General features: G+C 37.4%; 1 protein-coding gene across 3 annotated transcripts in view; it reads right to left on the minus strand.

The window, feature by feature from the left end:
- The window catches only part of Cmss1 (cms1 ribosomal small subunit homolog), a 331,345-nt gene that overhangs the window by 84,347 nt on the left and 225,644 nt on the right, over window positions 1-21,354 (minus strand). Inside the window, exon 2 of one of the 3 annotated variants that reach the window (XM_071615412.1) lies at window positions 14,341-14,535. The exons of 1 other annotated variant lie outside the window; for it this stretch is intronic. In XM_071615412.1, the coding sequence (XP_071471513.1) occupies window positions 14,341-14,377 (37 nt within the window). In that variant the 5' untranslated portion in view covers window positions 14,378-14,535. Of the gene's footprint in view, window positions 1-11,664; window positions 11,779-14,340; window positions 14,536-21,354 lie in introns of those variants that run through there. One more of the 3 variants, XM_071615413.1, reaches the window with a different exon arrangement.

Consider the following 21,354-nt stretch of genomic DNA (forward strand, 5'->3'; position numbering starts at 1 on the left):
TAATTCAGTCATCAACTTTAGGATACATAAGTTTTATTTTGATAATTAGGCTCTTAATGTAATACTTTCTGTGAAAAGCTACCATAGAACATCTATTGCAAGAATCAAAGAAATGGTGATATTAAAAAGTTTTTATAAGTCAGGAACACAACTTAGTTAAGACTGATTTTTTAATAGTTTTTTATTGATTTTTTAATATATGACAGTGGAATGCATTACAATTCATATTACACATATAGAGCAAAATTTTTCATATCTCTGGTTGCATATAAAGTATGTTGACACCAATTCATGTCTTCATACATGTACTTTGGATAATGATGTCCATCACATTCCACCATCATTTCTAACCCCCTGGCTCCTCCCTTTCCCTCCCATCCCTCTGCCCTTTCTAGAGTTTGTCTATTCCTTCCAACCTCCCCCCCAATCTACTATGAGTCAGTCTCCTTAGAGAAAACATTTGGCATTTAAATTTTTGGGGGATTGGCTAACTTCACTTAGCATTATCTTCTCCAACATCATCCATTTACCTGCAAATGCCATGATTTTATTCTCTTTTATTGCTGAGTCATATTCCACTGTATATAGATGCCACATGTTTTTATCCATTCATCTACTGAAGGGCATCTAGGTTGGTTCCACAGTTCAGCTATCATGAATTGTGCTGCTACAAACATTGATGTGGCTGTGTCCCTGTAGTATGCTGTTTTTAAGTCCTTTGGGTATAGACTGAGGAGAGGGATAGCTGGGTCAAATGGTGGTTTCATTCCCAGTTTTCCAAGGAATCTCCATACTGCTTTCTGTAGTGGCTGCACCAATTTGCAGTCCAACCAGCAGTGTATGAGTGTACCTTTTCCCCCACATCCTTGCCAACACTTATTGTTGTTTGTCTTCATAATAGCTGCCATTCTGACGGGAGTGAGATGAAATCTAGAGTAGTTTTGATTTGCATTTCTCTAATTGCTAGAGATGATGAACATTTTTTCATATATTTGTTGATTAATTGTATATTATCTTCTGAGAAGTGTCTGTTCAGGTCCTTGGCCCATTTATTGATTGGGTTATTATTATTATATTATTTTTTTTGGTGTTTAGCTTTTTGAGTTCTTTATATACCCTAGAGATTAGTGCTCTATCTGATGTGTGAGGGGTAAAGATTTGCTCCCAAGATGTAGGCTCTCTATTTACCTCACACATTGTTAAGACTGATTATTATAGTGCTTCTTAAAAAAATGTGAGAGCAAATGCCTTTATATTTCAAAGGAGATAAAGTGTGCTTCTAACCAAATACTATTTCCTTCTTAAATCATCTTTGTTTTATAGCATCAGGGTCAACAGGGAAAAAACATCACAATGATTATGGCATCTAAAACAAGGCCTCTCAAGTCTTAGTGGGCATTACCTGGAGAGCTTGTTAAAATATAGACTCCTGGAGTATGGAGATTCCTTAAAAAAACTTGGAATGGAACCACCATTTGATTCAGCTATTCCACTTCTCAATCTATACTCAAAGGACTTAAAATCATCATATTGTAGGGATGCAGGCACATCAATGTTTATAGCAGCTCAATTTACAGTAGTTAAACTGTGGACTAACCTAAATGCCCTTCAATAAATGAAGGTATAAAGAAACTGTGGTATATATACACAATGGAATATTACTGAGGCTTAAAAGAGAATAAAATTATGGCATTTGCAGGTAAATGGATGGAGCTGGAGAATATCATGCTAAGATTAGTAAGCCAATCCCCCCAAAACCAAAGGCTGAATGTTCTCTCTGATAAGTGGATGCTGATTCATAATGGGGTGGGGAGTGTGAGGAATGGGAAAAATGGAGGAACTTTGGGCAAAGGAGAGGGAGGGGAAGGGATGGGGCTTCGGGGTAGGAAAGATGTTGGAATGCTTTGAAGGACATCAATATCCCAGGTACACATATAACTGCACATATGGTGCAACTCTACATTGTATACTACCAGGGAAATGAAAAGCTGTGCTCCATTTGTGTACAATGAACAGAAATGCATTTTGCTGTCACGTATAACTAATTAGAACAAATAAAAAAATATATACACAGCTGGGTCTTTCAATGCCAGAGGCTTTTTTTTCTTGTTTTGTAGTGCAAAACCTAGAACCTTTTGCAAGCTAGATAAGCACTCAACTACAGAGCCACTCCCTTAACCCTCCAGAGTTTCTGATTTAGTAGGTCTGGGGTTAGACCCAGGAATATTCATTTTTTAACAAGTTCCTAGGTGATGCTGATGCTCTGTTTCAAGCAACATACTGTGAGAAAACATACTCTGAGAGCTGGTCACTTAAAAACATCCTTTGGCAATTAACTGGCTGGTCAAGATTAAAAGAACAAATAAAACAACAACAACAGCAAAAAAGGTAACTACAGGTTCAAGCACCTCTGAGATGGAAGAAAAACTACTTAGTTAACTCTTATGTACACTATTCTGGGGCGTCTCAGGTTAAATATCCTGAGGCATTATGTAAAAATTCTTGCCTTGACACTGTCAGGTGCTGACTGCCAACATGTCTGACCCTGAATATAAAACCACACATAATTTTTGAGAGTTTAAAACTGCTGCTGAAGAACTGTAATTTCATAAATACAGCTAGTCAAATGTATATATTCCAGATCGTGAGATTAAACTTGAAATTATCTCAACATTAAATAAAACCACAAGGGCAAAAGTCCTCAATTTTCTTTGACAACCACAGGCAAGCTAATTCTACAGATTGTTGAATGTACAATAGGTTATTCTCACAAAATAAACGCTGAAGGGTGAATTATATTTCTTCAAACTAGGTGGTGTCTTAAGTCAACAAGGGTAAGACTCTGAATATCATGCTGACAAGCGGATTTTGTGACATTTATGGACCTCACAGAAACAGAAACATGTAACAATAAATTTAAGCCAGGGTATAAAAATGGGCATGTTTGTATGATGCCTATAAAAGTTCCATAAAGAAAATTTGTTGGAGCTTGACTATAACCAAAAATATGGTTACCCTGTAGGATTCTTTCTCAAAGCTGCATTCTTCTGACCAGAAATATGAATGTCATGCTGCTGTGGAGGGCCTTCAAAGCTGGTTTATGTCTCCCTCAGATATTATGGGACATCTTCTCCAAGAGAAGATTCCTGGAAATGGACAACTTAACACTGATAAAAGAAAATAAATTACTAGTCTTGAGTTATAAAGTAGAATGACAGTGAGTTTTCTCACTCTTAACTAATCCCTGCCCAGTAATAAAGAGGGGTTCTTGTCCTTTCTTAAATAAATTTAATTTGTTATTCCTGTACATTTTTGCCATACTTTATTTACAAATTCTTGCCTATGAGTTATATGAGTACTAAGTAGTATTTACTTTTTACATGTGTAGCTTAAGGCCATAGGTTAAACAGAATAGATTCTATGAATTCTATGCAGCACACTTTATGATATGTGTGACCCCTTAGTATAGAAACAATATATGGTATGTTATAAGCAACATAATGTAGAATCAAGAGGTGCTTATATTTCACAATTCCATTAATGATTCAATGGACCTAGAAATGTCCAGAAGCATGCCAGGACTTCCAGAACCTTATGTAGCATCTTATGTCTTTTTCGAAGATAAGGAGGGAGTATCATAAAATATTGGCATAGTTCCTCTTCAGATAGCATAAAATCTAAATATGCCATGCACATTCTGTCAAGCAGGTATTCTCAGAGGAGATGATTTTGTCTTGGGGAGACATCTGATAATGTCTGAAGACATTTTTGATTGCTACAACAAAGAGGGTCCTAATGGCATCTAATATGTAGAGAAAAGGGTAAACATTATCTTACAATGTACAGGATAACCCCTGCAGCTCATTTATCCAGTACAAAATGTCCATTGTGTGACTGCTGAGAAACCCTGCTCTAAAACTACTAAGAAAACATATTAATAACAATAATAAAAAGGTGCTGTTTTATAGTACATGTCTTGACTATTCTTTGTAAACATTCTATTATTTATTTATATTACTATGTATAAAAATTCATATCCTAGAGAGCTTTTTGTGATTATCATACTAATAAAATCAAACTACATGGTATGCTGTCTTTAAGAAGACAACAAAATTAGGGTGTAGAAACCAAGGTATGAGATCTCAGCTCCAAAGTAAGGACTGCATGAGCTGTTAATCCCTAAGCTATCCTAAGAGAAAAAAACTCTTTCTACACAAATATACATGGAAGATTGGGGCTGCCAAGTACAATCGACAGTTCTAAGAGTGTAATGTTCAGAAACATGATTAATGTCTGTCCAAGAATGTGACATCAGGTTTTCAAAGAATACTTTTCAGCTTTCTCTTCTTAGACATTTATAGACATAGTTTGACCATTAATATATCTGCTGAATAATAATAAACTGTGGTACATATAACCTAAGTTATATGAAAAGTGAACTACTGTTCTCATCTTTATTGTTAAAAAAAAAAAAGATTAAAAGAATCTTTATCTCTTGAAAGTGTTAAGACTATCAAGATACTCTTGTGTGGCTTAGATGAAGCTCCATCTTGAGAGGATTATGGACCATGGAGGGGATCTGGATCAGGGACTTCTTCTTTAGAATTAAAGAACATCAAACGAGGCCTAGAAATAGCAGGAAAACTAATGGATATCATTGGCTATTGACAATACCTAGAACACTGCCTTCCTCATATAAGATGCTCCACAGATATTTCTCGAATAAATAAATGAAGAATGACAAATCTGATCCCTTTATCTTTTGTAAACACATAACAAAAACCAATTAAAATTCTAAACTCATCATCTAGGATGGCAATATGAGCTAGTTTCAAAGGAACTATTCTGGTAACTATGGCAGGAAAGCATACACATCTAATCCCAAAATAGAACCAAGCAAGAAAAATCAGTTCAGGCCTTATTTGGGTAATAACTGACTGGTGAAACATTCCTTTGTATCTCTTCTCACAAGCTTCCAGCTCCAATGCAAATAAAGAATTAGCTGAGGGCTGGGGGTGGAGCTCAACGGTAGAGTGACTATCATCTAATAAAATCAAACTACATGGTATGTTTCGCATGTGTGAAGTCCTGGGTTTAATTCCCAGCAACACACACACACACACACACACACACACACACACACACACAGAAAATAGCTGACACTGCCTAAGAAATGACATCAATTCTAATTATTCAATGAACCCATATACTGTCTTCTGCCACATAGACTGCCTTATGCTAATGGCAAAACAGAAGGTATCCACTCTTCAGAGTTCACAAGCCTTTCTGGGACTGGGAGGAGGAGAAGTAAGGTGGAGTTTTCAAAATGTGGACCATAGAGCACCTTTATCTATATCACCTAGGATACTTAATTCAGATTCAGGGCTCCACATCTAACTATGAAATTGGAGTTGTCTAGGGGTACTCCCAGGAATTTTCATTTAATATTGCTTGGGTGATTTTCATGCTCACTAAGGTTCTAGAAACCCTTTGTAAAGGAATAGTCTGCTCAGGAAGCATCAAAACTCTAGAATTATTAATAAAAAATTTCCCCAACAAGCTAGCTTGTACAAACTTATTTCAGCATAGGGATAGAGTAAATTATAAGAGGTGGTGGAAGATCTGACATTGAGACAGTTAACGATGAATTTAATTTCTTGCACAGTAGTCTCTGAGTTGCTTGATCCATCTTCTCTGAGACACTCTGCATTTATCAACATGTCACAGGCACCTTTTCTACAGATTACATTACCCATGTGTGATGGTTTCAGTGTGCCCCCCAAAACAATAACAACAAAAAAATAGATAAACTTTCTATATTTGCCCTGGATTAATCAATTGGTGGCTAAAATACAAATAAGTTTATATTAAAGGCTGTATTTCTAGTGTTTCATTTCAATAAGAATAGTTACTTTTCTCCAATACATTTTGAGACTTTGAAAGTTAATTTATTTTCTTTTCCCTTAGTTGTTCCATCTGAGTGGGACTGAATATTTACAATCAATATAAAGTTTGTATCCGAAGGAGCTAGAATAAAATTGTAATGAAACCAGCATATGTTATCTTAAAAAAAACCCAATTCTTAAAATTATAACAAGAATAAAAAGTAATAATCTTAGCAGGCAATTTTACTATTGATAATCTATTTTAAGAGTCCAAATAAATAAAAGTGGGTATCCTCAATCTTTAGTTTAACAATTCCTTATTGTTTTTAATGAAGTTCTCATTCTGGGTTATTTATTTCCTAAGTTAATTCTCTTGGGGATGAAGATCATTTTGTAATTCTTCTACCTGGAATGTTATTTTTTCCCCCAATTTGCTTAAATCCTCCCAATCTTAAAAACATACTGATTTACAGTAATGTTTTTTGCTATAAACTCCTTGAAAGCTAAATCCAGCTATAGCCTACTAGCTAAATACCTTCTTATTAATTACTTTTATTTCTCATCTGGTTGCTAAGACTCCAAGTGAGGTGCAAACATTTCTGTTTCTCAGATGTAAGATAGGAAGATGACTTTGGTCATTTCATTCCAAGTCTGCTTCTTAAAATGTCATGTCTCACTGTGTAGGAGCTCACCTGGGTGCTGCATGATGGTGTGTAATCATGTCCTTAGCACCTATGAACATGTGAATGTCTGTTTTCCCTAAGATCTTGCAAGCCAAATAAAAGCTATTCAAGAATCTATTCTGTTAAAGGATGCAAAATTCAAAACACAGCTGTCTGTGACCTTGGGAGACCTAACCAGAATCTGCAAACAAGCTTATGTAAGCGTACCCTGGCCAGCCTTGTACCGAAAGTCCCAACTGAAAGAGTTTGGTTTCTCATGGGAAAGAGTAAAGAGTCTTCTGGGAAGAAGCACTTCCTAGCTAAGCTCTAATGTGAAAAATAACCTTTTTCTGTATTGTGATCTTAAGTTTATATGATACAATGCCAGGCAAGAAACCATAGTAGAGATGTAAAACACTGACTAAACCTGAAGAATGTCCAGGTTGCATAAAAAGTCTTAATAAACAACTTTATTAATGACCTGAAAATCTGAGCAAACCTTGTATTAAAAAGTTCCTCAAATGGCACTACATGTAGAGATATTAGGAGAGACAGAGATGAGGCCAAATACTATAAATGGATCCATGAAGATTGGAAAAAATGGATAGTAAAGTACACCAAGTTCAGTCTGGCAAAACACAACAAAATACAAGCATCTAGGAAAAAATAATACAGAGACTGACATGAAGTGGGTGGAAGAAACCTCGAAAGCATGTCGAAAGCAACTGGATGGATATTGCAACCCACATCAGACAGGATTTTTGCAGTATTCAGAGAAATAGAGCAAAGGTCTATGTCAAGCTGCCCATGAGAAGGCCTTAGAAAAAGCTGTTAAGGTTCATATATATTTAACAACAACAACAACACACACACCCAGTTCTTGGGTCCAAGAGTGTGATCACTCAAACTTTAGCTTTGGTGGTAACTATTCTTTCAGAAAGATGAAAAGCACATGAGAGACTTTATAGGAGAAAAAAATATTTAGAGACAGGCTATATGATGAGAGATTAAAGGAATGCAACAGATAAAACTGCCAAGCAATGATAAAAAGAGGTATTTAACTCTGCTCAGAATTACTGTTTACATTTTTAAGAGTTTCCCACACAAGATAATTAAAAAATATATTTCTTAGTTATACATATGGCAGATGAAACAGTGAAATTCCAGGAAGTATCAACTCTGCACAAAGCCAAGGAGTTAAAAGAAGACTTAAGATCACAGAATTTAAGAGAGGTAGGGATCTTAGAGATGATATAGTTTCCTATCTTCAAAGTAAGATCTGAGGGTCACCTATTTCAGAATTGCCTGGAGAACTTGTTAGAAATGAAGATTTCTAGGCTCCAATTTAGGGCTCTAGGATCTTAATCCCAAGAGGGATTGATCTAAGAAGCTTGCAAAGTTTAAGGGCTTCCTTTTATAGATAAGGAAAGCCTGGGGCCCAAAGAGGTAAGTTGTCCAAGGTCATGTACCAATAGGTCCTTGTTTCTGGTTCAAAACTATTACTTCTGTGGTATAAAATCTTTCAAATTTATAAGTTGTCTTTGTAGAGCAGTTATTACCATATTGTGTGATCTTTTTCTGAGAACTTAATTCATATTTTAGATGTTACTTCATTTAATTCTTGTGTAATAAGGAGAGAAGATGAAAGAAAATAGAGAGAGAAAAAATAAATGGGTAGGAAGCAAAATGAAAAACAGACAAACTAGGAACAAGAGTAAGAAATGAGTAACCTTTGGTTAGGATGTGTAAGATCCACACACATGAAGTTAAAGCACAGTCTGAATAGAAAGCTCTTCAGTCCATTCCACTTTCTCTGCCAACATACATAGAGAAGAAAAGGCCCTACAAGTAACTGTCCCTAAAAGTAACCTGAGGTTAATGAGCAGGTTTGGCTTGATGGGTCTTGCACAAGTTTATCTTGAAAGAAGAATTAAGCAGTTTCAGGCCCTCAGTTGGGACTAATTCTGAGCCTGCCATCTTATGAACTGGTAAATGGAAATGTCCTTCCTGGAGTATCACATGAGGATGGCAGTGTAAAGATCCACTTTCCAAATACTACATGAGGATGGCAGTGTAACGATCCACTTTCCAAATACTAAGTTATTTCTAAATACAAGTGCTATGTAAAACAGAAAGAACCACATATTAACCTGTATTCAAAGAAATCTCTTATGATTTTTTAACTTTTACAGATTTATTGTTTCAATAATCCAAGAACTGCTGGCCAGAGAAATTAAGCCAAACCTCTCTTCTTCCTATCCCCATAATCTGTGTGCTGGTTTTAGAATTACATCCCCTTTTAAATACCTTGATTTATAATGGCTTTAACTTATGTCTTTAACTTTTGGATGTCAGGAAAAAGTATAATAAAGCTACTAAGAAAACAGCACTTTCAAAAGAAAGATAAATTCAAAGAACAAATTACGGTCCTTCTTAACATTGAAGCTTCCTCTCAAAATGCAAAATTTGTCTCATCATAAACCCTTCTCTCCCACAGGGTGAGAACCAGAGAGTCGCTTGTCTCTGTGTCCATTTCTGTGGCAGTAACTGCATGTTTCAGATAGTTCTTTTGTCTCATTAAAAGTCTGTTATTTGAAAAGTAACCATGTTGCATCAATATAGCTTCTTTTAACAAAAGCTGGACAGGGAGTATTTCAAGTTGGCCACTTCTGGTTCTAATGGTCTCTATCAAATTTAATCCTTGTAAGGGGAATCTGGGCTTGCCCCCAAGGCAAACCAAAACAAGGAGAACCAACATAAACCAATAAAATAAAACATGAAAAATATAGTGGTTTAAATAGCTACATAAGTACATATTTATAATAAAAAATCGTAAAAGAAAATTAAATGTTTGGCATGTATAAAAAATGAGATTTAAGGGCTGGGGATGTAGCTTGGTGGCAGAGGACTTTCCCAGCATGAGGGAGGCACTGACTTCAAACCATAAAAAAATAAAAAACAAACAAACAAACAAAAAACAATGGAGATTGAACTTCAAAAGAAAGATATATCCCCAAATCCTAGTTTTCAGAAAAAGGAAAAGGCTGATTTTCTTATAATTTGCCAAATATACTGGCTAAAAAATAAATTTGCAAAAGGATTCTGGAATATAAAAGAGTCACAGAGAAAACAGCAGGAGAAATATATATATTCAAGTTACATTTTAGAGCGGAAAAGGCCTCTGGAAAACAGATCTCAAAGAACAAGATAATACAGAGGAAGAAAGCCCCTGATTTTTAATTAAGTCACAACATCTTGTTGTTTCCAGAGTCAGGGAGCAGTTTCAGTAGCAGAAATCTTGGTCTTGTATTTGCAGAAGCCTTGGGAAAGCAGCAAAGAGCTCTCCACAGGCTGTGCCTGGAGGGCCCAGGGGGGCTTTCAGATTTAGAGCTCTGGTACTCCACTGCTGAATAAACAGCTCCGGATTCTTTAATGACAACAGCATATCAGCTCCTTTTGAGGTTACAGCACACATAAACAGGATCTGCCTCATATTTTCCAGTTGTAGAGGAAGGAGGGAGGAAAAAGGGCCCACAAACTTTTTACTGCAGTTAACTGTGGAAGATAATTTGCTTTTACTTGCATGCAAGACTGAAAAAAAGGAAGGAGAACCAGTGTGCAAAATGTCCCCAGAAAGGAAACAGGAAAACCATCACTTCCTCTGTAAGTGAGAACATTGGTGTGCAATCAAAGGGGAGAATTAATGAATGCTGAACTCTAGGGTTTTAAAAGGAAAGAGATAGAAACTTAAAAAGAGTGAGTAGGAAGGTTCTTAATAACTTCCTGGCTAGTACCCACAGAGGTATCAAATGGGAGTTTTTGGGGGCCGGGATTGTGGCTCAGTGGTAGAGCACATGCAGAGTCCTGCGTTCGATCCTCAGCACTACATAAAAATAAATGAATGGAATAAAGGTATTATGTCCAACTACAACTAAAAAAATAAAATAAAAAAAAAAAATGGGAGGTTTTGTCCAGCATGTGCCCTACTCTTTACTTAAATATTAAAGTGAGCTGGCTATCAGGTTGGTAGGCAGACCAGTAGGGCTATCTTGTAGGATCCCTTGAAGTTCAGTACTGGCACTGAAAACTTTCTGGCCTTCTTTGAGAAGTTCTAACAGGGGGCTGGGGATATAGCTCGGTGAGAAGATTTGACAAAATACAACAAATGAAGATATTTATAGAATTCCCTCTCTTATATTCTTGGCCCAAGTCCCTTATTTGGTTTGGGACTAAAGAGCTAAAGAAAAACCTTCAAGATTTGTGTTCTTGACCAAGTCCACCAGTGTCCCCATCCCCCCAATATTCCTACCCCAATATTTTTCAGAAAGTTGCAGGCAAAAGGTACTTTGTACTTTGTCTGTATTTAAATGTACACCTTAACAATGCAAAAGCTTCATTTTGCTGTCATGGGCTGGGAAACTTTATCTGTAAAGGGCTTGATAGTAAATGTTTCAGCCTTTGCAGGCCATGCAGTCTCTATCGCAAGAACTTAATTAACTTTGCTATTGTGGCACAAAGTAGTCAGACAATCCATAAGTAAATAAATATGAAGGAGTTCCAATAAAACTTTATTTAGAGTGGCAGATCAGATTTGGCCCATAGGCTATAATTTGTGAGTCTTGGTATTAATTCTTCACTGTTCTTAAAGAATAGCAGGCAGGTGCAAGAAACAATGGTTTCCATTTTATTATGAACACATACTAATTATACATTGCCTTTGATAGAAATGAAGATGTATTAATTAAATGAATGTAAATGCTTTTGAAAGTGCTACTCAAACATATGCTATCATACCTTCAGACAAAAACAGCCTCAATGTTCATTTATTCTGGTGAGATTTATAGGGACAAGTTAGAGGAAGTTGGGTAAGGAGTTTATGGGGAAGAAGACAATCATTTCTTCAACTCAAGTGGCTCATGGGTCCCTAGAGGTTGACACCCTCTATTCTTTGGCAAGCTGTCAAACATATATGATGATTCATTATCAAGTGAAGTCAAGAAGTACAAATTTAACTACCTCTGTCTAGCACATTTTCTGTATTTCTCCTGTGCTACAGTTATTTCATTTCTGGAAGGCAAGAGAGATTTTCTAATTGTTTCAAAGAAGACTATACTCACTGGGGGTAGGGTAAGGTGAGATGGTTGGTTAGCTGATAGTTGAGATGCTAGACCTGGATGACAGAATGTATGACAACTTTGTAAAGCACTGCAAGGTATGTTCAATCACTGAAGACACTGAGTCCATGAAATTGGTCCTAAGAGGAAATCAGAAACCAGTTAGGATCATAGGAAGGCGGGAAGCCAGGAAGCTGGCCAGAGGCAGCACTATCTATCCTGAGAGCCATGCTTAAGTTATTCGGAAATGCCCAGAAACAACTCGGGTAGGTGGCCATTGAGAAAATAATCTTCCATCAATTGTAGACACATTCCATTTTCAGCTGAATAATCCCTGGGTTTAGGCAGACAGAGCTGAAAGAATTGTAGTAGTCCATTTCAATGAACCTTTAGTTCAGAGCCTGGTGCCTTGCACTTTGTCCTAACTGATCCATGCAACACTCAAGATGGTGATGAGTCCAATTTGCTCATCTAGAATCTAGATAGTTCTAAGGCTAATTGGTTTGCCACAGGGATTAATGGTCCTGTAGACCTCTGCAGTAAGAGTCCAGTTTCACTCTGTGGATCAAGATATCAAATTATAAAAATGTAATTATTAGATAGAGCAGTCTTCCTAAGAACAACTGGTTAATGGGTCACTGGTTCATACCTGGGAAATAATGTAGCTGAGTGTCCCCTGAGTGTGAACTTGGAGAGCTCCAATCACCCCTTCAGATTTAAAGCTGCACAGAAATTTCCTTCAAGGAGAAAGCCAAGAGCCACAGGCAGCTGACAGGAAGAGACCAGAGAAGGAAGAAGAGGAAGGGAGATGAAATCAGGAGGGAAAGCTAGACAAGGATCATTTAGGGAGAAACTGTCTTGGTCAGAAAAGGATACTTTTGGAGCAGAGTGAGAGAAAGGCCTGAGGATGGACAGAGAAAGATCTATCAGGAGTTGGTTTCCAGCATGGGACCTGGGACATCAAAGATGGGACTTAGCTCTGACTGGAATCAACAGTATGGAAGCCCCACACCCTTGGGCTTTTATGAAGTTCCTTTATCCCCTTTTCCTTGTAAGACCTGGTGAATGTTTTGAAACAATATCCACTCTGCCTTTTTTAGGTAGGAGCCCAGCTACAGCAAGATGGAGAGGCTGCCTTAGCAGAGAACAGAGCCTTATTGAGGCAGTTCTCTTAGGCTATTGCTCTTGCCCTTTAGTTTCTTCTTGACCTACAAGTTTCTCCATCACACCCAACAAGTTGTGTAGGAAATTCAGGCTCTTAATAGATGAGTAGGTAAGAGAAAATCAGGATAAAAGCTGTTTTTTTTCCCCCTCCACTTCCTTAGCATAAATAGATAGTGGATATGTCTGTAACAGGACAAAATTATAAAACTTTACATAAAATGGAAGTTTGGGCTATCCAATCCAATAAAAACAGTAGCTTCTTTTAAAAGGCAAAACAAAACCATCTCTTTTATAAGAACTTTATTTATTTCTATATAACTGAGAAGCTTCAAGGAAACACAGAAAAGGGCAATAAAGAAGAGAAATTTTAATTTGGAAAAATCACATAGGAAGAAAATCCCAATATTGCTGATATGAAGCCTTTACTCACAGGCAATTTTTGATGGGGTTGCATTAGCATCTTACTCCAACCTCACACATTCTCTAAAATTGGCACAAGGTTAATATCTAAGTTTGATACCTTGAAATGGACTTAGACTGAAACTTAAACTGATTAGGAAAGTAAAGCAACAATATTTAAAACTTTGGTCCTAAGAAAAAGCAAATAACTCGCAATCAGTTTCGTAAAAATGCATATTAATTCATTAGAAGAAATCAAACAGTCATCTCTGATGTCTTCAACAATTTAAATTCTTCACACTTTTTAAACTATTAAGGTCATCAACTTCCCACAAAAACTTCCAAGTGAGAAACAACTGATACCTCATGCTCCCACACCTAATTTCAATCACGATTCTAGGGGAAACATTCAGGTTTTCTAACATTAATAGGATTCAGTCACATGCTCTGGCCTTAGCAAGTGTGAGCAAAGAGCATTTACTATCTATCACCCATTTGGTAATAATTATCCAAATCTATGGCTTCTTTTTCTGCATCCCTTATGGCAATGCCATGTGTGCATCAATAATAAAATGCTATTAATTTTTAATGAGTGACTTTTCTATTCAAGGATCAAAAGAGTTAAGAATTATGTTTGAAATAAGAAGGAAGCCGGATGTGGTGGGGCATGCTTGTAACCCCAGGACTCAGGAGGCTGGGGCAAGAGGAACAGAAGTTTGAGGCCAGCTTTGACAACTTAGTAAGACCCTGACTCAAATTTAAAGAATAAAAAGTGCAGGGATATAGCTAGCTCAGTAGTAGAGTGCTAATGGGTTCAACCCCTAATAATCCAAAAAAGAAAAAAAAAATCTTCTAATGTACCATAGACTTGAATTGTCCAATCAGATTTTTTTTTTTTTTTTTTAATTTACAGTTTTATCAAAATGAGCTGGGTAGCTTTAGAGTATTCACTAGACTTCATGTCCAGGGCAGACAGATATCAACTCCTTCCCTATGACAAGTCCACAATTTCTGATTATGTCTGCACAAATGGACTGCTGGCTTTCTACTCTGTCTCCCACCCAACCCCAAATTCTGAAATTTCTGGCAGAAAACAGATCTGTCAAAACAGGTTACTTGTATTTTTATTGGTTCCTCCAGACCATGACGACATTTCCTGAGAGGCAGTGCCAGGAAACTATTAATGTCTGTGAAAGAGCAGTGAAAGTTCTTATGAGCATAAACTTGTCTGGTGCCCCAGGAGACTGCAGCCTGAAGGAACCACTTGATGTTTAGACTGTGCCACTGATTCAACTGGCTGTTATATCAGAACTGCAAAAGAAAAAAAAAAAAAAAAACACTATCAGAGGAGAAGAGGAGAGACTTTCCAAAGACAAATGTCTGGAACACACAACAGGCAATTCTTTCCTTTCTCTTAACTATTTGCTTGTCTGGAGCAGAGTAGCTGAGCATTAGCTAGGCAGCTAATAGCTGGCTTAGTTGAGACTGTCACACAAACTAGGTAACTCACTCAAGTAGTTAATGGATCCTTTCCCAAGTAGTTAATGGATCCTTTCCCATGCAGGAAGGGTAATAAGACTTACATCTGGCTGAGGAGACTGTAGCCTTCCCCCAAAATGGAAGAAAGGGTCCATTCTAACATCCAGGTGCAGAAACAGAATTGCAACTTTTTAAAATGACCTCAGCAATTCTGCTAATGCTAAGAGAGCATTCTGCTAGTGCTTACTGTATGAGTGCATGACACTACTGATCTTAAAGGAAGCAGCAGCTTTACAGAAGATGTGAAACTAAATTGGACAAAACCTGTTTGAGGCACTGGACTTAAGGAGACTTTAAAGTATGTCAACTGATATATTATTAAGTGCCAAAATCATGTGGGTACTGGCTAATGTTGTAACTAGGTTTGTGGAGCAGAAAGGTAGCTCCCTGTACCTTCATATCCCTCTATTTCACAGCACCACCTGCTGGTTGAGGGGGAGAGTGAGTTAAGTTGGACTTATCTTTCTGGATACCTATGAATTCATAAAAAGAAGAAAAGCCTTTGCTCTTTCAACTCTACACAGAATACTGACAGTGTTCTCTATGGTGGAATATTAAAAAAGAATGGCACAGTTCTCTTATCTTTGCTTCTGTCCTAGCCACCCACAGCCCAGTGATGAGTGTGTCCTTCGAGATGTCCAAACAGGAAATAGGAACATTAAAACCAAGACCATAATATATGGTCCTTGCATGCTCTTCTGGGTCATCTGAATCATGATCTCTAAAAACTAGTTTCATCAGTATCTTTAATCCCACTTCTAGATGAAGTTAATTCTAGTCTCATATTTAAATCTTTGCAGGAAAACTCTTAATATATAGTCCCAATACAGTAAACACCCAAATTTTAATGCAGCTAGCAAATAATTCAATAAATCAAGGTTAAAGAATTTACTGTCATATAAAGCACTAGTTTTCATTCCTGGAATGTTAAAAAAATTAATCCATATACCTCATCAGAAACTCTTGGCTATATGTTCAAATTTGTTTCAGATTTTAGAAAAGCAAAAGGGCACTTACGTATTATATGACACTCCCAGTGGGTTCTTGGGCAACACCCACTAAGCAAACATTAATATCCCCACAGTAATATATAAGAATATTCACACTAAATGGTTAAAGACTCTAAATAGACAAATCAGTTCAGATCAGGTTTTGTAGTCAAGAGTGTCAGAGGTTCCAGTCCATGGTTGGTTGGATCTTGACAGCACAGTACATTACAGTGGGAGCACATGGTGGAGGAGGCACCTTCACCTACAGGCAATTATGAAGCAAAGAGAGACAGGAAGGGGCTGCCATTCCAATATCCCCTTTAAGGGCATATCCCCAATGACCTAACTTCCTTCTAGTAGGCTTCACTTCCTAAGGGTTCCACAGGCTGGGGACCAAGCCCTCAACACATGGGCCTTTGTGGCTCCACAAGATGCAAACTGTAGCAGTACTTGTTAGAACTTAATAAACTTGTGCTTTTGGCAGGGGGTGTTTTGGAATTCAGAATCAAGAATAAGTGATTTTGGGCCTATGCCAGCTAGTTTTGATTTAATGTGGAGGAAAAAAAAAAAAGCCAAAGCAGTGACCAGCATAAAATTCTTTAAAATTCTTGTTTGTTTGATTTTGGGTAAGTTACTTAATGGTTTGGGCCTTGGTTTTCTTCTTGGTTACAACAGGGTAAAGATGGTGGTGAGAATGACATGTGAAGACTCCAGGGTGAATGGAAGGGAACTGGTCTTCATCCCATGCCTACAGAGATCCAGCCCTATGTTAAATAAGAGTGTGATAAACAGTCTTACAGTTAAACTTTGCACGTAGCCCTTATAATTTTTGGGGGGATAAATAACTTAGAATATAATTGCTGGGCTAAGCAACACTATATTTATAACTGTTCCTCTCTCACATGCTATCTTCTTCATTTCCTATCTATCCATTCATACATCAGGGTTTGTACTAACATTGCAAAATTGCCTTAAAGGCAATTTTTACATTTCCAATATCACCTATCCTTTATCTTTGTAAATGTCATGGATGACCATCAACAGAATCTGGCAATTTACTATGGGAGAAAAGGTAGTTCTTTGATTAAATGTACATTTCACTGATTGCATGGAACATATGTAGAAATCCAAGACAATCTTCCGAAATTGAAGGAAGTAGTTATTCCTAAATGGTCATTATTAGTTGGGACTCAGGTCTATTTGACTCTAGAGATATTCCATTTCCAGATCCCCTAACTCCTACTACCATGACATTTGAATTGTGTTGTGGAGAGACCTGAAAGGTCCTTGGAATGAGGGGTCTTTAGGATATGGTGTGAAACAAGGGCATGAATGAGCTTTGATTGCATGTTCACTATACTGTACTCTTTTCTATTGAACACATATACTGTGTTCTTCTCTATTGTACTATACACACAGAGCCCTCTTGGGTGGCTACCAAAACCTCTTTGAAATGTTAGCCAAGACTTAAGGTTTGTACAGAGACCACAGTAACCATTTTAAACCACTGCAGTATATATTCATCACCTACTTGCTGTGCAGTACATAGTTTTAAAACTACTTAACCATTAAACAGTTTATTACCCAAATCAGAATACTACCAAAATTTGGGTAACTTGATGGCCTAGGTAATCTTGTAAATTCTGCATGTGCTTCCCATTCCCTAAAGTCTAAACTATAGGCGTTAAATAAGCTTGTATTTGAATATCATATCTGCAAAATTCAGATGACCTGACAGCATTTTAGATGAACTAACTCTAGGTAAGATTTCACTGGAAAATCCATCATTGTTCCCAATTACACATAATTAATGGAAGAATGGTAGTAATTCCCTCATACCTAGAGATTCGATAGACATTTTAAAAGTCATCACCTTTCTTATAAATAAAACCCTCAACAGGGTGCTTAGTTACTTTCTTTCCAAGGTATAAGTTTCTATGACTCTTACCTGACTCACAGGCAAGGCCACAATAACTCGTGAACATGTTGAGAAAAGGCTAAGAAGACAGAAAGGGGGCTGGGAATGTACCACAGTAATAGAGTACTTGCCTAGAATGAGCGAGGCCCTACACCACACAGACACACAGGCACATGTGCTTGTGTGTGCACACACACACGTCTGGGGGATCTTACAAAAAATAGAAGAGAGACCTGTAGAGTAGAAAAATGGGGTCAAGGGAGAGAGGAGGGGAGGAAAAGGAGGTACTGGGGAAGGAAATTGACCAAATTATGTTATGTGCATGTATGAATATATTACTATGAATCCCAGTACTGTGTATAATTATAATGTGCCAATAAAAATAGATAAATAAGAGAAATAACAGAAAGGGTCAGGATAATTCAGTATAAATAGGGATTCCCTAATTTAGGTCAACTGTGATCACAGAAAACTTCCTTATTTCACAAGTACAGTTTGAAAACATGGGCAAAGCTCCTTATTCCATGTGATTCTGCCCTTGAGTGTATATCTCAGTGGACCTGTGATGATTAATCTAATCACAGTTCATGCTTGCTTCTTCTGTATACAAAGTACATTTGAGCAAGAAGTCTGTGTGAGACATACATTTTCAGGTGTTTCTCTGAAGAAGAAAAACATTCTTTTCAAACAGAATATTGTGGGAGAAAACAAGGAATGACTAGCTATAGTCACACAAAAATCTTCAATTTGTGACCCAGGATTTCAGGACTTGGTCTGGTCTCTGGGTGGTTTAAGAAGCACAGCCTTCTACATTATACTTGCTTTAATCATCACCATCCACGACATTACCAAACCATTTATTTAGTCTGTTTTTAAGCTCACCACATGGCAAATAACTACCTACATAAACAAAACATTTCAGTTCTATAACAATTCTTTGCAACTGAGACCCCTGGAGAGAGAAAAAAGTATAATTGCTGTCTGAAACATATTGAATTTTCTGTAAGTGGTTCTATAAATGAGTGATTGATTCTCAAAGAGGAAGGGTTGGGGGGAAACAACCCCACAAAGTGCTAAAGGAGGCATTTCTGAATCTTATGGATAAGGTAAAGCAAAATCACGATATCCCTGTCAGTTCTAAGCTAGCAGAAAGCCCAGTCTGAATGTAGATACTGACATGTGGGCAAGTAAAAATAGGCGCAAGTCTCTTTTTAAGAATAAAAAACATGTCTCTAACTCCTCATCTCCCTGCAGCAGTGGTTCTCAAAGTTCAGTGTTCATTAGAATCATCTGGAGGACTTTTAGAAACACAGATTGCTGGGCCTACCCCCAGAGTTTCTGATTCAAAACTCCTGGTGGTATGGCTCAATAATCTCTCTATCTAACAAGTCCCCAGGGATGCAGCTTGTCCAGGAAGCACAATGTGAGCAACACTGCCTTAAAACACAGAAGATAGAATTACATAAATGGTAGCCAATCAATAAATACTTATTGATGGAACTGAATTCATATTGAAACACATTTTCTTCCCTACCTCAATGTGAATGGGATCTGACATGTTGGAGAAGTGATTAGATGTAATACGGCTGGTAGTTTCAACTGACATGTGTGTGTGTGTGTGTGTGTGTGTGAGAGAGAGAGAGAGAGAGAGAGAGAGATGAGTGTATGACTGAAACAGAGAGTAGAATCATATGTGAAGAACTGAGGAAAAATAATATTTGTACTCTCTGAGTATGTCTTTGGAGAGGCCTTGTCAAGAGTCCCTGTCAATGCTCCCCCAGCTTGATGATCACAAAACAAGGAAAACGAGCCAAGAGTTTATCTGTACCTCAGTACCACAATGGTGATGGCTTTGGGGCGCGATGACAGTGGTAAAATGACTACAGCGAGCACTTCTATAGTGAGATAGGAAGACAAATATGACAAGTGAAAAACCAAGAGAGAAACCTCAAGAAACAGTTTGCATGATTGATATAATTCCTAGCATGAGACAGCAGGGGATAGGTGGAGGAGTGTAGATGACATGTGGCTCAACATAACTAGGACTGGCTGGAATGCCCTCAGGGAAGCAGTGTGGCTTTTGGTAAAGTTACTTCTTTCTCTGATTGTTACCTGTCCTACAGCTTGGATAATAATGCCTACCATGAAGACTGGGGGTGGGTGTGGGAACTGCACTTTAGAGCAGTAGTACTCAAACTGCAGTGGGCAAAAGAGTTCCCTCTACATTCTTGTTAACATACAGCAGCTTATTAAGACGCAGGTTGCTGGGTCACACCCCAGAGATTCAGATTCATTAGGTCTGGAATGGGGCCTGAAGAGATGTAATTCTGATGCCAACACACCCAGTCTTCAGACTATAGTTTGAGTAGCACGGGGGCAACAATCCACATCCAGTTGCCATTAAATCATCACACCAAGTAGAATGCTCAATGTATATCTCAATTACATCACTTTCTATGCTCCATATTAGGCTGTAGTCATTTTGGCTCACTGTTTTCAATCCTATCAGATTTACCCTAAAGCAAGAACTGCATTGTGTTCTTCTTTATATCACACACAATGCCTAACACAGTGTTTTGCTATGCACATATGTGCTCTGTGTGTATGTAACATGTGTTGGCAGATAGATACATATTGCATAGGCAACATCAGTAATACAACTTTGTTTATTTCTTTAGATTCTTTTTAAAATTCAAACCTCGCCTTCTACCAATCTGTTTACTGTGTGAAAATCCAACTGCTGATTTCTTAAAAAATTAGCTGTTTGGCAAAATGAGTCTTATGTGGTAGATGGCAACATGGAACTCATTAGAAGTGTTCTTATGTCTGAGCACAATTTGCCAGTATGCCCTCAATGAATCTGAGGCTAACGAAAATCAGCAAGTAGAAGTCACAAATTCCATTATGATTGTAAGCATTTTCCAAGCCCTTTGCCAGAGTCTCCCTTAACTCCAGGGTCTTCTAGCCCCTTGAGAACCAAGGGGTCTTTAACTAAATTCTCTGAATCTAATATTGCCTTCTTTTATAAAATCTAAAGAATGAAAACTAGTTATACCATAAATTAAGCCAACAAGTCATAGCATATTTAATCCAGCAGAGTGCTGGCAAACATGTGTAAGTGTGTGTGTGTGGGTTCACTGGAAAAAGAAAGGCAGTGGGTCTGGTGGGCTGGTAACACACTAGTCCTTTAAGATACACAGGAAATACTCAGAGGTTTTTTCTGTTTATTAAGTTAAATGGCAATGCAGAAGCTCATGAAATGTTTACTTTGATACATCCTCCTCCTTCCCAATCCACCACATCCCAAATACATTCCCAGAAGACAACTCAGTAGTCCTAAAAACGAAAGAGCCCTTGAAATTTACAGCAACATGAAACTCAGTTTCAAAACCTCCATTCTTCTGGGATCCTTGAAATCAGAAGCAATGAAACACAAACAGAGCAAAAAAGGGGCTCTTCCACCTGCTTCTAGAGGCTCTAGAAAGTTGAGGTTTGAGAGAGAATTAGAAGCAATTTTTCCAACCTTGATGTAAACATTTAGTACTGTCAGCAATGGCTTGGGCTGAAAGTATTTTTAGAGATAGTCTTGTGGGTAATATGTGCAGAGTTTTAACATTTAGTTAAATTTGTCTCTATTCTTCAAATAACAGAACAAATCAGTTTATTTCTTTTAATTTAATTATG

This window comes from Marmota flaviventris, chromosome 8, assembly GCF_047511675.1.
Source record: "Marmota flaviventris isolate mMarFla1 chromosome 8, mMarFla1.hap1, whole genome shotgun sequence".
NCBI classification, from domain to species: Eukaryota; Metazoa; Chordata; class Mammalia; order Rodentia; family Sciuridae; genus Marmota; species Marmota flaviventris.